At 31.5% G+C, this 18,356-nt stretch overlaps 1 protein-coding gene across 1 annotated transcript; it reads left to right on the top strand.

Moving 5' to 3' along the window:
• Positions 1 to 7,937, top strand: LOC124941328 (alkaline/neutral invertase A, mitochondrial-like). The gene is made up of 6 exons (XM_047481629.1): positions 1 to 1,044; positions 2,372 to 2,537; positions 3,533 to 3,744; positions 5,647 to 6,140; positions 7,342 to 7,390; positions 7,474 to 7,937. The coding sequence occupies exons 1-6, from the start codon at positions 250 to 252 to the stop codon at positions 7,801 to 7,803; spliced, it is 2,046 nt and encodes a 681-aa protein (XP_047337585.1). The 5' UTR covers positions 1 to 249; the 3' UTR covers positions 7,804 to 7,937.
• The last annotated feature ends 10,419 nt before the right edge of the window (positions 7,938 to 18,356 follow it).

The raw sequence follows: 18,356 nt of genomic DNA, 5'->3' as shown, positions 1-18,356 counted from the left end.
GTAAGTAAAGCTTCAAGCTTTGTTAAAATCAATCGTTCTTCCTTGATCCTTTACATTTGTTTCAGTTTTGAGGACTTACGGATCTCTGTATATAGCTTTTCAATTTAGTAACATCTTTATAGTAGTAGATACTCTAATACGGATTCGATTCTATATAGGTATCTGGGTTTTGTTTTTTTTTTGAAATTGGAATCTATATAGTAATACTACTAGTATACAGCGGCTATTGGGTTTTAGATCATAACAAAAATGGTGAATGCTACTAGTTGTATTGGCGTTTCCATAGTAATGAAGCCGTATAGTAAAATCTTAGTCGGCGGTAGGAATTCCTCTATTTTCGGATTTCCTTTCCCAAAATGTAATCATTTAATTGCTGATAATTTGTCGAAATTACAATTTAAAGTAAAGGGTATTGGTCGATTTAGTAGTTGTAATGGGAATAGATTAGGATTTGTTCCTAAAACTGATCTGAATCGGATTTCTTTTTATGGGTCTGATTTGGGCTGGGGGCAAACTAGGGGTTTTAGGAGTTGTTTCATTGATAAGCGAAAGTTTGCAACGATTATAGTCAATGTTGCATCGAATATAAGGTTGAATTCGACATCAGCAGAAAAGAATGTTGGTCAGACAGGGTTTGAGAGTATTTACATTCAAGGTGGTTTGAATGTGAAGCCTGTAGTGATTGAGAATAAGGGATCAGGTGTAAAGGAACGAGAGTTTAAATTAGAAGAAGCTAATGAATCAAAAGTAAATGCTGATAAGGTAGATACTTTAGGAGGTTTGAATAAGGAAAATGTGTTGGTCAATGAGAAAGAGTTGTCTGAGATTGAAAAAGAGGCTTGGAAGTTGCTTCGAAATGCAGTTGTGACCTATTGCGGGAACCCAGTTGGGACAGTTGCAGCAGCTAGTGATTATGCTGATAAGCAACCACTCAACTATGATCAAGTTTTCATCCGTGATTTTATTCCTTCAGCAGTTGCCTTCTTGCTTAATGGAGAAACTGAGATTGTTAAGAATTTCCTTCTCCACACTTTGCAGCTGCAGGTAACTGGTTATATCATTTTATTCAATTTTAAGTTTTCAGTTTTTTATCTCTGTTTGGTAGTCTGTCTTCCAGTATGAAACTTTCAAAATAAATACTGCCTTTGATGTAATTTGCATTGCTTGATTTAAGTTGCAACAAAGCTGTAGTGTCAAATTGGTGGAACTTTATTGTTTCAAGAAGTTAATATATATATATATATATATATAATTTTTTTTTTCATTTTGATTGCTCATTTTCTATCAGATTTGATGTGATGGAACATAACTGACCCTATTTGGAAAACAAATTCCTGTCTGATTTCTAAATGGATTTAGATACCAAAATGTTTGTAAACTAAACGTTAGTTATAGATATATTAAAAAGTTTATTGGTTATTTTCATTTGGATTTACATACAAGGAAAAAAAAAAAGTGTTTCCAGATGGAGCCAACATGCGTCCATCACACTTTTCCCTAGATGCAATTGTACTTGAATTCATCATCGAGAAGTACCACTCTTACTTATATTTCCTTCTTGCAAGAGAAGCATTTGATTTTCACTTTGCATATAAGGCGGGCTTCTGTAGCATTCACCATGAACAATTTTCATATTTGAATTCAATGAGTTCTCACACGGTCTCTATCCTTTTGTAACCGCTTTGATTAAGGCTAAAATTAGGGTCAGTGTTATTAATTCATGCTAATGGTTTTTTGATGAGATAATTGGTATTTTACCTCCGAACTTTGTTCTGATTTTGATTTTTCCCTCAAGCCAAAGAAGCACAAAGTAGTTAGTTCTGCAGTAATAAAACAGTATAGTTGTAGCGATAATTCAGTCAAAGAGTAATCAATCAATTTGCAATGCAATGCATGTAAACTTGATCCATCTTATAGAAGATTTTTATCACTCTTTTATGTTTACTTTTTGAGTGTTATATTATGCGTACTAGGAAGTAGGATCTTCCATTGCTACTTCAGATATTATTAAAAGTTGAACATACTGCATAAACAATTACTTGCATAATTGCATTGCTGGTTATCACCACTTCAGACCTTATTGACAGCTTTCTGTTATTGTCTACATAACAGTATTGTTTCATAGTCGATTTTCTTGATGGTATTCTATTGCCAAGGCTATTCCATTGTGGTCTTTGTGGATAGCAATTCCATTGATGAGAAGAGACCATTTAGTCCCAACTACAAGTGAACAGTTCGTCACTATATTACAAGTTTGTAACTAAAAGAAATGGCCCAACTGATACTTGTTGAAGGGACACAATATCTGTAGACTTCTATTTTCACCATCATATCATTTTTTATTTATTGTGATTTTACATTTGTTGGTCAGAGTTGGGAGAAGACAGTGGACTGCTACAGCCCTGGACAGGGGTTGATGCCAGCAAGTTTTAAAGTTAGATCTGTGCCTCTTGATGGAACTGTTGATGCCTTTCAGGATGTGCTGGACCCAGATTTTGGAGAATCTGCCATTGGGCGTGTTGCACCTGTTGACTCTGGTAAGCTTAGGCCTGGACTAGCACTATGCATGTCATCTTTGCTGTTAGGATTTGAAGTTTGTTCATCTACCAATTTACAAGTTTCTTTAGTAGTATTTTCTTTTGTTATAGTAAATTAGCCATAAATAGATTAAATATTTTATTATACAAATGTCTTTTATATTACCCAATACAATCACTCCTTATAATCTACTGTAAAGAATGTTTTTTCTTTATATTACAAGTTTTGAGAACATAGATTCTACATTTAGCATAAACACCTGTCCTGAAAGTTTTTGCATCACAGTCCAAAAGTTTGTCTCATCTTTTGGCCTAGTGTCCAAATGTTCCTAAGTAAAAAAGAAGAAATTGATATGGTGAAATGTCTTAAAAAAACCCTTGTCTTTACACCTTATTCTCCACCCAATAATCTCTTTCTCTCTCTATATATACCATTTTATATATGTAGTAAGGGTAAAATGGTAAAAATCCAAATATAAAAAGTGGATAAAAAAAGTTGCCAAATGTTTTTATATCATTTTATTCAATATCATTTCCCCTTTTTAATTTAGCAATTTTGCATTGTGATTATGATGAAGATTATGAAAAAGTACTAGTGTCCATATAGGCTCAGAATTGCTTATTAAGACCATATTTTGACTTTCTTAAAAAAAATAATCTTCCATAAAAAATATATGTTCCCAAAGAAGTTTTATACATAGTGGATGCCTATAAATTTACTTGGTCCTTAATCGATATTACAATGCCCATCATTTAACCAATTGACATAAATAATATCACTCGACCATCATTATATTCAGTTTTGTACTCATATAGTTTGCTTTTAACTTCAACATATCTAGATAAATAATTAACTGATACCTAATTTCTTCACTATTTGGTTCCTCTGGTTCTTTATAATTTTTATCATATTAGTTTCAGTTTTGATTGATATAGTTGGTTATTAATATGGAGAAGATATAAATATATGATTCCTGGCATGTCCTACTTGTCAGGCTTATGGTGGATAATTTTGTTAAGAGCTTATGGAAAACTCACTGGTGACTTTTCCCTGCAAGAGAGAGTGGATGTTCAGACAGGCATAAGACTGATCATGAACTTGTGTTTAGCTGATGGATTTGACATGTTTCCTACCCTTCTAGTCACTGATGGATCCTGTATGATTGATAGAAGAATGGGTATTCATGGCCATCCTCTTGAAATCCAGGTAATCTAATATCTCAGATTGAAGCTTCAGATCCTGCTATCTTTTGATGTATTTTATATGTCATAAGCAAATAATTATTTGCCCTGTATTTGTTTTGCATATGAGGTGACAATTTTGGTCTTGCTTCTATCTAATAGCCGCAATAGTGATCTGTCTTTTTGCATCTAGTTGTGTTCTTAAGTGGGAGTATTTGCCCCAAAGATGAGTTAAAGAGTGGGGTTTTAATTGTTCTTCGATACAAATGCTCTCTTTTGGGTTAGGGGTTATTCCATTGATTAACCCAATCCTATCTGTAATTTTAAAATGTATTCGGATTAAATGGGTTGTGTTCAATCCAACCCATATATTTAAAAAGTTTGAATTGCATCCGTTTTCAACACAAACTTTTGTCTGAACAATATTTTTAACACTCTTTAATTTCTTTTGTAATATTATAATTTTTTAATACTCTCTAGATGTTTTTTTAAAAGTCTCTCTAGAATTATTTTTTAATGTCCTCATTAGATTTTTAAATACTATTTTTGTATTTTTTTTATATTTTCTCTATAATTTTCTTTTATTTTCTAGTACTTTTTATTTTAAATAATTTTTAAAATTATTTCTAGAATTGTTTTCTATTATTCTGTTTAGATTTTTTATTTAATATTCTCTTAGAATAACATATAAAAAAAAAAAATCTAAATCTGTTTTGAAATATGAATTGGGATAGAACTCAAGCTACTAGAGGTTTTATTTATGGTCTTGAAACCGAGGTCAAGGGCAACATGTTGTGTAGGATAGGTTGCCTGCCTCTAGACTAGTAGTACTGGGCCAAGGGGGGTTTGAAAGATATAGGGTAAGGGTTCTTTCAATCTTTATGTTGTGAGGTCAATCATAGAATACCAAGCTGTGGTATTTTTTCGACCTAACGTAGGTCACATATATCTTTCAATCATATTTATTTTGAGAAAAAATCTTTCAATTATGTTGCGAGGGATGCGACTTATGTTAGGTCCATAAGATACCACAACTTTTGGTGTTCTATGATTCACTTCCAAGGGACTGTTGATAAATAATCCCAAATAATTCAACATTCCATTAAACATCACCTTTTCAAGCCCATCATTGAATTGAAATCATAAACTAAAATACCCTTTATTTTTGTAGTATCTTTAGATTATTTAAAAAAAATCAACATATCCAAACAAGTTTTCCCCATATTATCCAAAGATTTTCAAATAATCCAAGATCAAACAAGATCCAAATAATGAGTAGGTGGTTTGATCCTTTTGATTTTCTTTCTTGTATTAAACTGATGGAACACATTAAATATTGTTTACCACTGTTTCCTCAAAAAAATAAAAGAAAGGAAAAGCATATTGCTCAACCCTACTGTGGGTCATATACATTTGCTTAATCTTCCAAAGTCAATTACTACAAACATGTAAACATAGCCCTCACTGCTGCTAAGTAAACAAATTACCTAAAGAATTGACCCTAGAAAGTCCATTGAAATATATTGGACTGTTTTGGTATGCATTTTTTTCATATGATGTGAAGAAATCTTCATTTGTTATTTGTTAAAAATCATAATGATTTAGAAAACAATCTTTATACCAAAAGGAAGCAAAAGTACCCTATATAATCTGGATCGTGTTCCATAAAAAATATCATATACAAAGCGAGAAAAATATGTATCATTGTTTCATTTTTAACTTTGACGATTTTTCAGCCGATCATGATTGAGACAAAATAACAGTTCCCTTCTAAATTCATGGTATATTGCATTTTTGTTTGCATCTATGGCTGCAGTGCCTAAACAGTAATAGAAGTTTATTTTTTCATCTTTATCTTCACTAAATAAATTACATTGCATTTGATTTCTTTCTACTGTATCTGTTTTTGAGATCCATCATCCGACAGGCCCTATTCTATGCTGCTCTGCGATGTTCTAGAGAGTTGCTAATTGTGAATGATGCAACCAAGAATCTGGTTTCTGCCATCAACAATAGGCTTAGTGCATTATCATTTCATATCAGAGAGCATTACTGGGTGGATTTGAAGAAAATAAACGAGATCTATCGTTACAAAACAGAAGAATATTCTACTGATGCCATCAATAAGTTCAATATTTATCCAGACCAAATTCCATCATGGCTAGTGGACTGGATTCCTGATGAAGGTGGTTATCTGATTGGTAACCTGCAACCAGCACATATGGACTTTAGATTCTTCATGCTTGGGAATTTGTGGTCAGTTGTTGCGTCTCTTGGGACTTCCAAACAGAATGAAGGCATTCTGAATCTGATCGAATCTAAATGGGATGATCTTGTTGGACATATGCCTCTGAAGATATCTTATCCGGCTCTGGAACATGAAGAATGGCGTATAATCACTGGAAGTGACCCAAAGAACACGTAAGTGGACACATGTTTCTAAAGAGGTGGTTTATTTGGATTTTAATTCAAATAAATCAATATCTCATCATTCATTTGTTCCATTAAATCTTTCAAATCATCAATTAGGATTCCATTACTTTATTATTTGTAAAGTTTAAAAATATTAAATACTAAGTTTATTTTGATCATTCGACCTAGAGCTTGTTTGATCTTGGGTTATTTGGATTATTTTCAAATAATTTAATATCACATTGTATATCCTTTTATCAATCAAAATCAAATCACTTGATTCATCAAACAAAATACCCTGGTTCAATACAAAAAGACATTTTAGTAATTTAATCTGAAAAATCTACTTCTCATAAGACAATTTTAAATTCATAGTTCAATTTTTTTACAAATAACCCAACATCAAACAAGCTAAATAAACCGCTGTTTTCATCAAACTGGCTCTTTTTCTTCTTTCTAAATCTGTTTTTCTAATGCGAATGACCTGTGGGCTGAGAAGAATATTCTTGAAACATAAGGCCTTGTTTTATCGGAGGTAATTTGAATTACTAAGTGTTATTCCTAAATGACATTGTTTGATGTATCTTGTAGCAAAATCAAGTTATTTGGGTAAAAAGGCATTAGGGGTATATATATATATATATGAAATGTATTTTGGTTGATATTAATGTGATTAAAGAGGAGATTGTTGATTGGATATATGTTATTTGAAAATAATCTATATAACTCACATCAAAAAAGGCCTAAATTAAAAGTAAAAGAACATGACATTAGGTAGATCAAAGTTCACTGTAGTGAGGCCTTGTTTGATCTTGTGTTATTTCAAAAAGATATTGTTTGATGCAAAAGTAGATTATTTGCATAAATGAAGAAAACATGTTTTTTCTTTTGTTTTGAAAAAAGTCACGAATACTCAAATCCCACGACCTTGAGGAAACGAGTTCTCGCGCTCTACCACTGGGATAATTGATTCTTCAATTAACGAAAATATTCTTAGTATTTGTTATTTTAAATGATGATTTGAATGATTTTATAAAAAGTTAAGATTAATTGGATAGTGCTTTCCATTTACATCAACAAACAAGCTCTAATAAAAGTATGATCAACCTGAAATGTTACCAGAAAATGGCCCATCACATAGTTATCAAGTTGAGATAACCTTTTACTAATTACAGAATAAATTCCCATAAAAGTATTCCATTATTTGCAGGCCATGGTCATATCACAATGGTGGATCCTGGCCAACACTTCTATGGCAGGTACAGTTAATTAATCATTTCATTAATCTTCCTCTTTTCTGTATGTACTCGTTACTATTTATTTTGGCACAATTACATTTCAGTTCACATTGGCCTGCATGAAGATGAAGAGACCAGAACTAGCAAGAAAGGCGATAGCCTTAGCTGAAGAAAAACTTTCTGCAGATAACTGGCCTGAATACTACGACACACGTGGTGGGAGATTCATCGGGAAGCAGTCAAGACTCTACCAAACATGGACAATCGCGGGTTATCTAACTTCTAAGATGTTACTGCAGAATCCAGAAAAAGCATCATTATTGTTCTGGGAAGAGGATTATGAGCTTCTCGAAACATGTGTATGTTCTCTCACCAAGTCTGGTCGGAAGAAATGTTCACGCCGTGTTGCTAGATCTCAGGTAGACATTTATTAGTTATATGCGTAGAAGGTCTAAGTTAGCAGCCAATGTTTTAAACGACTTTTAGGTCTTGGATTATTGGAATTGGTGATGAAGCTTTGTTTTGCTTACCCAATTCTTCGTGCTTAGGTCTTACTAATTGACTCTATTCGCTAAGAAATTGTGGATAAACGTTGGGTACAAATGTGTTCTATGTTTCTTGGATGAATCGAAAAACTTATCTCCAATAACTACCTAGGTGGATCCAACCATCCGATGATCATTAAATTTTCTGCCATAATCCAGCCTAAAAAGGCTGGATTATGGAAGAAAATTTAACAAAAACAAATTATTATGTATTAAATTTTTATGTATCCTAATCTTTTAAAAGGATAAACAATGTATATTTTCTTACATGAAGTTTCTTGACTCTAATTTTTTATTGTCTCTAGTCTCTACTAAGAACACTTTTACTTGATGTCATTAGAAAATAAGTCCTAAACAAGAACTTCATATTTTTAAATCAAGATTATTTAGAGTCTATTTGGAGCTCAAATTCCTTAATGGGTGGGTGTTGAAATCTGATCTGAATCAAATTTTCTTAGATTTGGTCTATTTGCATATCTTAAAATAGTGACCACTCTACTCTTTTGCATGGCTACTCTATGTTGATGTGGCATAAGACCAAATTTCCTAATTATTTAGCTTCTCAATTGAAAACTCACTACATTCATCTAATTTATTTTCTAAAGTTGGGACAGACACACAAAAAGAAAAAGGAAAAAGAAGAAGTGATGTGTTTATTATTTCACTATAATGGAGTAACTAATAATGGGTGTGAAGAAAAGTAAATGATTTGTTAAGAAAGGCAGCAAAAAGAAACTCAAAGGCAATGAGAGAGGGGGGCATGCTATTTATGTACCTCCAATGTTCAGTGTACTCTTTTTTTCACTGTGGTAAAGTTTTACATTTGTACCAATTTACACTCTCATAGTAATTTTGTTAATAATTAATGTCCTATATAGTTAAAAACATAAAAGTTACATAATAATGAATCCAGAGAAACTGAAGCATGAATTATAACTATTATGGCTTGTATATTGTTCCAATTATTATTAACTTATTTAGGAACAATTTAATCCAAAAACTACACTTCATGTCTATCTATTGTTCGAAGTATTAATATTTCGTTAAGAATAAACTAGTTTCGAGGTATGAACTGATGAATTTTCATTTTTCTTTGTTATTCAATAATTTGTTTTTACCAATCATCGATTTAAGATGTGATATGGACCAAGTTTGATTTTGAACCGAAATTGATGTTGTGAATAAGCCAAATGAAATAGGTTAGCCAAAAAATCTATCACAAAATCTAGTGGGGCGAATAAACTGAATCAAACTAAAAACCAAACCAAACCCACAACCTATAATGTAACTAAAATTTGAAATGTAACAAAAAAAAAAAAAAGTATTAAATTGGTTGACAAACAAAAGATTGCTGTCAAATACATACAAAACTGCTCTCTCAACTGAGAAGAATACTAATGATGATTCACTTCCCGTGCTTTTTTCTCAATCACATATATAAAGAAACAAGACAAAGGAAAAGTTATATAGATTTTCAACGCCAACCTGTGGACATCATCATTTTGTACTAGATGTCAATGTTGGATTTTCTCTCAATTTCCCCTTTTTTATCTTTTCAAATTTCAAAGATGAAAAAAATGACCAAAATAATTTATAATATGTTTTAATAAATAATGGTCTTTTGATGTATTTACTCCAATGTCTAGTTTGAGTTATTTGAAAACAATTCATCATTTTATGTTATCTTGAAACAACCCTCAATATAATGGTTTCTTCATGTTCTAATTTGTCATGTTCATATTTCATATACAATTTCCCACTAAGTGGTTTCTTCATGATCTTGAGGCCTTCTTATCTGTCACCTATCTTTATTTTACTTTTAGGGCTAATTGGATTATAAAAAAGAGGTCAAAAGCCAAGAAATTTGACTTTAAGAGTGAAGGAATTCAGACTTTTCTTTTTGGGGAAAAACTAGATCAAATGAATAATAGAAAAAAGAAGTCAAAAGCCAAAAAAACAAATAGTAGATTGGAAAGATCAGCTGAAATTATTTCCTTTCAAGATTTAACTCCAAGATAAGAACATAACCAATTGATGAAACCTAATCACCTTTTATATATTTTAATTCAATAGGATAAGCGGTTCGATCAGTACACCGAAATGTTGTAAATGTACAACCAAATTGTTGACGTCGGTCTGAAAAATTCTCAAATCCACCGTGGTTATAACTTATAAAACCAGTTCTGTCAAATTTGGTTGTATTAACTTTATTCTTTCATTTACAAGATCAGTCCATTAATTCCTAATATAGAACTTGTCTCTCTTTTATTAGACTCTTTAATTTGTGACAAAATGAATTTCATCTGTATATATATTTCAATAGATTGCATGCTCTTTTATATATTTCATTCTGAATTATTACATTAATTAATTATGAAGCATTTTTAATTCACATTGGGTTTCAATCTTCATCAACATATTAATACCATTGCAATAGCCAATTAATGTATTTTAATTTTTGCAACCAAAGTTTAGTATACGATATCTTATAGTCACAACCCTCGTTCTGAGAAATATCGAAGAAAACCCGATAATTTCGATTTTTCTTTAACTTCATTTCAATTTTTTATAAGTAATTCATAGAAAATAATACATGTGAAAGAAAAAACAAGTGTAAGAAAACATAAACTTTCAGATGGTCAGCTTTATATAAGAAATAAGCATAAGGTACATAAGAAGTGCCTTTATATAATAATAAAAAAAAAAGGTGGGGGATGGCCACCAGACAATAATACAAACACAGTGCATGTTTTGTACTCACGAGAAAGCACATCCTTCACTTCACAGATCTGCACATGAAAAGATCCAACCAAACCGAACCCCTCCTTTTACAGTGCCCCATTTTGCAGGTCCAGACTAAGGTCAAGCTAAAGAACAGAACATATGAGAAAAAAAGAAAAAAAATGTTTCATGCAACTTCTTATTATTTGAAAAAAAGTAACAAAAAAACAGCTCAGGAGGGATAGACAAGGAAGGAGAACATGAGTTGATCGGAAAAAGAGGGAGATTAAAGTTAGATTTTAAATCTGTAAACACAGAGATAAGATCAACCAAATCAAATAAAATAGAATAGAACAAGAAGGTGAGAGGTCTTACAAGGTCAAGAAAAGGTCTTACAAGGTCAAGAACAGAAAAAATTCAAAAAAAAAAAGAAAAATTTGTAGAAAAGCTCAGATAGGATAGCACCAAACTAATGAGAATGAACTACCACAGCCTCTGCTGCAATGAGATCTGGGTTGAGATCAAAGACCATGATTAGTAATGGAGGGATGATGATGGTGGGTTGGTTTTTGATGAGATTTTCTTCATCTTCTTCTTCCATGGGAGAGAAAGAAAAGAAGCTTTTGAGCTGATTAAAACTTAAAAGGGGAGAGAGAGTGTGTGTGAAAGAATGAAGAAATTGATGAAGAGAAAAGTGGGTTTATATTGACAGAGAGAGAAGAGAGAAGAGAGATCGATGGAGCTGACATTGACAGGTTCAAAGGCCTGATAATAGAAGAATGTATGAGGCGACTCTATGTGACGTCACTCTCCCTGCCATTTTGCTTACTTTTTTTACTGCTTAGACTTTCAATTACTTTTTCTTTTATTTGTTTACATATACATAATCATTGAATAGTTTAAACTTTAAAGTAAATAAGATAAATTTTGAGAGATTAATTACCTTATTAAACACATTCAGAGTTAAGTTAGAAATCTAGGACAAGGTTGGGCCTTGTTTGAGGAAGGGGTTTTTTGGCTTTTGTCTAAAAAGTAGGAAAAAATTGATTTTTAAAATTTGAAGACTAATTTGCCCTTTAACGTTAGAGGATATAGTGTAAGTGACAGAATGATGGTTTAGAGAGAGGATAAAATTAGAGGGTAATTTTGGTATTTAAATAATAAAATTATTTGATTTAATTGTTGATAAAATGTTTAGGTTTTGGGATAAAAACTGAGTTTTATCCCAAAAACCCTTTCATCAAACGAAGCCTTGGTGAATTTATCTTATTAACTAGTAATATAAAGTTATTATAATTTTTAAGAAGTTGGGTTACATAAAAGTTTAAATAATTATTTTTTTTGGTTGGACTTAAAAGATTACATAAATTTATCTACGACGTTAGCGATTTAAATAAGTTGAATATTATTCGATCTAAGAGCGTTTAGATTACAAACTGACGACAATTGAGGCATACAAAATAATATATATAATTCTTCAAAAGTGAAATATTAGTAAAATGTTTTGGGACAATAGAGTCTTTGTGGACTAATTTTATCTTTGAAATGAACAACTTTCGTTCAAATTAATGGTGTGGTAGCTGTTATTTGTTCTTTGTTGAGCAAATCATCAAAAGAGAGGTGTGATGGGAGAGTTTATTTTTGTCTTTCTTTTTTTAAGAAAAATTATAATTTATTAATAGTCAAATTATATAATTTAGTGCTAGAGCATAAAATTATAAGTTCAAAACCAATATAATTAAGCAAATTAGGGTAAGTATACCAAAAACCCCAAGTGTTGTCTCATCTAAGCAACAAATGTTTCAAAATTTCAGTTTCTTTTTTTCAAAAGTTACAAATTTGACAGTTTTTTTTTACAAAAGTTACAAATTTGATCCTTCACAACTTTTTGTCTCCCAGTGATAATAAGATGAATCAAAATAAAGACCGATCTCAACGTCATTAGCTTTTGTTTCGTTGTTTTTGATGCATGTGATTCGCCCTCGGTTTGCGGATCAACCGAGGTCACCTATGAATTACTTGGAGCATCCGAAATGTAATTGTTTGATCCAAAATACATGAGATTGTTTTTTCATATATGTTAATTAATTGGTGGCCATGAAGACTTCTATAGGGTATAATTAACAATTATTTGATTTATTAATGTAATTGTAGGTTTAGTACTTACTCTAGGATATAGGTTGTAAGGGACATTGTTAGGATGGAAACCTAATTGAGAGGCCGACATGAATGGAAACCATGCATGTGCATGCACATTCACACTGCATTATATCTTTATATGTGAAAGTGAAAGTACTATTAATGTTGGTTGTTTTTTCTATCTCCATTGTATAAAGCCATCTCAAGACTCCCTATGACATGCCTACACTTTTTTTCTCCAACTGCCTAACTACTCAAACGACGTCGTTCTCACCTCAATTTTTAAAATATTAAACACCTTGGTGGAGGATTGGATTGGATTGGATTGGATTAATAACTTTCTCTTTTTATTTCAATGAACTTTTTTTATTTTATGTTAGCTCCATACATTCTCTCACTCAAAAACTCATTCAGATTTAACTCAATTCTAAATTTAGAGATGTGTTTTCAAATAAACTTTTTATTTTTTTTTGTCTAGATTGTGTTTTCTACAAGGTTTTTGTTTTTCAAAAAATCGAGTTTCATTGTTCATTCTATCTATATAAGTTTTTAAATTAGAAAAAATAAATTGTATCATTCCACTTAATTATAAAGAATGATTGAAGCTTATTTATTTATTTATTTGGGTTCTTAATGTTTTGAGTCCCTCTAAACCTTAAATGTTTTTTTGGTATGATTAAATAATATTAATAATCATTTAAATAAAATAAGGCTTAGTTTATACCCAAAAAAAATGAAAAAAAAAAAAGAAAATTTGATAAAAGATATATGAGGGAATGAGTAGAGAGCATGGGAAATGGAAAAATGGTGGGGGGCGTTGGAAGGCACTGCCCTCAACCCTTCCTCACAGTCTTCCATATATATTGATGCAGTCAAAGAAAATATAATAAATAGTAACTTAGGTTTCTACCATTTTAAATATTTTAATTGAATATTTTGGTATCCTAAATTTCTTTATGAAAATAAACACACAACTTCAAATGTCGAGACAAGATATATATATAAAAAATAAATAATTAGGGTCTTTAGGTCAATGTTAAACCTCAACTATTCCTCAATGTATAGACTAGCATATATACTTTCTTTAAATCTTGAATCTTAACCAAATTAAGTTGTTTTTCACTAATAATATGAAACTAATTTTTTATTCCCAAGTAAATATAAAAAAAAATGTATTCTAATATTAATATTTTCAATTCAAAACTAAAATATAGAAAAGGAAAAAATATTCCAAAAGTTCATCAATATAGATACTACCAAAAAAATCGAATGAAAAGGAAAAATGTCTTAGCATATAAGTTGAAGTGATAAATCTATTATGTAAAAAGTGGCAAGGGATTAATATGTTGTTGAATAAAATCTGGTATTGTATCAATAATCACTTTCACTTAGGCTGATGAAGCAAAACATGATTTGAGTTTATTAATAAAATTTATTGATATGAATGAGTGAAATAAAACAGATTTATCTAAATATCGGACAAATGATTTCACCAAATTTATTTATTCTTATTTCATTGCTAGTGCTTCAGCTGAACCAGCATATACTTAGCATTTGCACTGGTCGATTTCGCGAGCATAATAGCGCCAACTTAAAACGAGGTTGCTTTGAACATTGAGAATCCTCCATCCTTGATGATGAAAAGAGAGTTCAAAAGGTCCTTAATTAGATTGAATAATGACTTAGGAGTTGGTGAATCAACATGTTTTCGTTTGATTCACGACATGGTTGACCATTTTGAGATGAAATTTTGGAGAGTACTCAATAGTTATAATTGTTGGACCATTATTCCATAGAATATCAATAGAATGGACGACTCTCCGAGGATGTAGGCATTGTTGGCCGAACCTCGTTATATCTTGTGTTCTTTATTATTCTTTACCACTTTATCTTTATATCTTCTTTTATCGCGTGTTTAGATTAGATCTTTTCTCAACAAGTGGTATTAGAGCATATTTTGAAATGTTTAATCTAATCTATTTGAGAAGATATTGTTGGAATTAAGTCAATTCCATTAATGAATGAAAATAAGATTGTAAATAAATAAAATCAAATAAAATTCACACAAATTCAAACGTGAATTAACGGTGAATTTAATTCAAATTATAATTAAATATTAATTATTTAATTAATATTTAATGCTTAATTAAAAAATTAAAGCATAATATTATGATAAACATTTAACTTTAATTGGCCTATTAGACAACGTATGGACTCTTCAATTAACTAGCATTGAATGTCTAACATTGTATTTCAGTAAATCAACGTATAGACTGATGTTAATTAGTTATGGACTAATTAACAAATTAATGAGTAATATTTATTGCTAATAAACGTTTGGATGGTTTTATTTGAAGGTTTAATTCTCAGCAATATATACCCATTCATTATTCATTTCACATCACTCAATCATCTTATTTTTTTTCACTCTAGAATTCCAAAAGCCCTCTTCTTGTTTTGTGATTGTTCTTCGAGTTCTTTGCTCGATATTTCCGTTGAAGCCCGGTGATAGTTCAGGTATGCTGGTCAAGTTCGACGAGTAGTGATTTTAGTACAGAATCACTACTGAATTCGTTGTACCCTCGGAGACAGCCACCTACGATAAGCTCCAACACAAACGGGAGACGATGAAACTGTTTAAAGGGAAATGTGTCTAACACATACCTCGAATCAACATCTCAATCCGGTGATTTCGTTCTTTGTAATATTGTATTTATTTAATTTATTTGTAACATCATTTTATATATATTTTCTGTTATTTCAAGACAAGATATCTAACAATCTTAAAACAGTTTCATATGCTAAGTTATTTAGTAGCTTTTTCCATCGAAAATCTTTGTCTTTGATGTTTCAGAAATACGAGTCGCGATGTTGCAAAGGAGATGATGGCTTATTTCGATAAGATAAAGTTGTTCATCTAAATAGAAGAACCTACAAATAAAGATAAGTCTTTATTGTGTACATATAATGTTAATTATTATTAATATTATTTGTATGAAAGCTTACTTTTATAAGCTAATACAATGTTAGACATTCAATGATAGCTAATTGAAGAGTCCATACGTTGTCCAATAGGCCAATTAAAATTAAATGTTTATCATAACATTATGCTTTAATTTTTTAATTAGGCATTAAATATTAATTAAATAATTAATATTTAATTATATTTTGGATTAAATTCACCATTAATTCACGTTTGAATTTGTGTGAATTTTATTTGATTTTATTTATTTACAATCTTATTTCCATTCATTAATGGAATTGACTTAATTCCAACAATCCCTCATATTAATAGAAATTGAAAGATAAACCTGGTGAAATGTTCAACAATTGAATTTTACATAGGATAGGTAGGTGTAACCCTTTAAACCTTCCATTGTGAAAACATATAACTTTAATAGCTGATTAGTAGACTCAATGTCCTTGAACTATTCTGCCTTTTGTGTAAATGATTACACACTTTCACATAGAATTCTCCCTGATGCATGTCAAGCTCTCATGGATGTGTCCGTTTTGGCCATGGAACACGCGCCTGAATCAACATCTCAATCTAGTGATGTCTAACTCTCGGTCCTTAGCTGATCTTACTGGTCTAGGTGTAAGAACCTACCAGTCTTAGACTAGCCTAAGGCTAGGTTTTTTCAGTTGAGGTGTATAAACCTCTCGGTTTGAGCTATCTCTAGGCTATGTTCTTCGGTCCTTAGTCTCGGGAGGCTTAGTGACGGGTTTGGGATTCTCGGTCCTAGATTTGGACCTCTCGATCCTAGTACCTATGAGTCTTGGTCCCAGGTTTAGATTCTTCGGTCGTGGATATTGGGATTCTCTATCCTAGGTGAGACCTCTTGGTCCTAAGTTCGAATTCTATCTGTCCTAGGTGAGAATCCTATATCAAATTTCTTGGTCCTTGCTCAAGAAAATCGATCCTAAGTCTCAGTCCTAACTTAAGAACATCGGTCCTATTTTGTTTTTTATCGGTCATTGGTCTTGGTTAGGACCGAGGATTCTCGGTTCTCGGCTCACGAACCTCGGTCCTCAAGAACACCAAGAATATAGTTTGAAAAATTAATTTTTTAACTCCAATTCTTTGATCAAGGAGCTTGGGTAGCTTCACAAAGCTCACAGGAACAGATTGATCATCATCTCAAGGCATGAATCGATCTGGATGATGATCAATTCGTTCAAAATAGTTTGTCATCCAAATTTGAGTTTTTAATTTTAAAGTTGTTTTGAAGTGAAAGGAGATATACAATAGCCTCTTTATATCACATATATTTGATTGATACCAAAACAATAACACTAGCGGTTTGTTTTGACCAATTCAAGAAAATCAAAATTTTTATTTAATTTAAAATTTTTGATTTTGATCAAACATGATCGAGATTGATCAAACGTGATCCAAATAGGTTTCCAACATCCTTACAATCATGTTGGGAAGCTTTCTAGGCTGTGATTCGATCGAATTAATCCAAGAACAACAAACACGTTTTTTTTTTATTTTGAAAATTCAAATTTGGGTTTTTGTTTATTATATTTATTCATCAATTTTATCCTATCCAAATAGTTTCTAAATGATCCTAGGATAAATATTCAATTATCAAATCACATAAACAGCAAGCATACAAGCTTCTGTCATTTGAAATATAAAAATCCAAATCCAAACTATAAATATGAATTTAAGAATGATTGGAACCTTACACGGGATTGAAGAACACTCCTTGATCCTTATGAAAGCTTTCTAGATGCATAAATCCGAGCTTCCAAGCCTTAAACAAAAATTTCGAAAAATCCAAAAGCTTCAAACCTAAATGGCGTATTCGAATTTCTTCGATTTAAGAGGTCTGTGTTGGTTGGTTAGCTTCGGAATCACTTGAAGGAGGTATTTATACTATACCTAAGTTGGTTGATGAAGCCTAGTGGCCTAAATCAGCCTAAATCCATTAATGGCTTTTGGTTGTTTTTGGCTAGAAGTCGCTGAAATAGGTTGTGATAAGGCTTATTCTAGTAGGGGAAATGATCACAATCTCAACGTAATCACTTTGGCCTTTGAATCAAGTCATTTGGTGGACTATCGAGAGAGTTCCACTGTGACTTGAAGATCAAAGGCGGTTGTTCTTATCCGTTCTGGCGTCGTGATGAAGTAGACAATCGCAAGATGAAACAATGTCATTTCGTGACTGGGGCGCGTTCCGTCTTGACGTCGTGACGTTTGAGCGACCCATTAGCGTTCTAGCTAACAGCCATTTGGTGATCAACTACTACCCGAGCGCGCATCTTCTCGGCTACAATCGGCTACGCAGAGCGTCCTAGCGCGTTGGATGAAGACTAGGTACTCATTTGATGGACATAATTCACACTGCAGCCAATTTCTTTAATTTCGACCACACTGAATTGCGATTTTATTTTATTTTTAAAACCTTAAGGGTTTGTTTGAAATTAATTGTTTCTTTCACCCTTTTGGCTTTAATTTTGATCTTTTCAAATACACAAAATATTAAAATAAATATGACAAATATTTTACTAATTTTTTTTATTAAATATTTTTAGGATTTAATTAAATAATTCACTTAGGTAAATTGGATTCA

This window comes from Impatiens glandulifera, chromosome 6, assembly GCF_907164915.1.
Source record: "Impatiens glandulifera chromosome 6, dImpGla2.1, whole genome shotgun sequence".
NCBI lineage: Eukaryota > Viridiplantae > Streptophyta > Magnoliopsida > Ericales > Balsaminaceae > Impatiens > Impatiens glandulifera.
The sequence above is the reverse complement of the archived record's forward strand: the minus strand, read 5'-3'. Positions and strand labels throughout refer to the sequence as shown.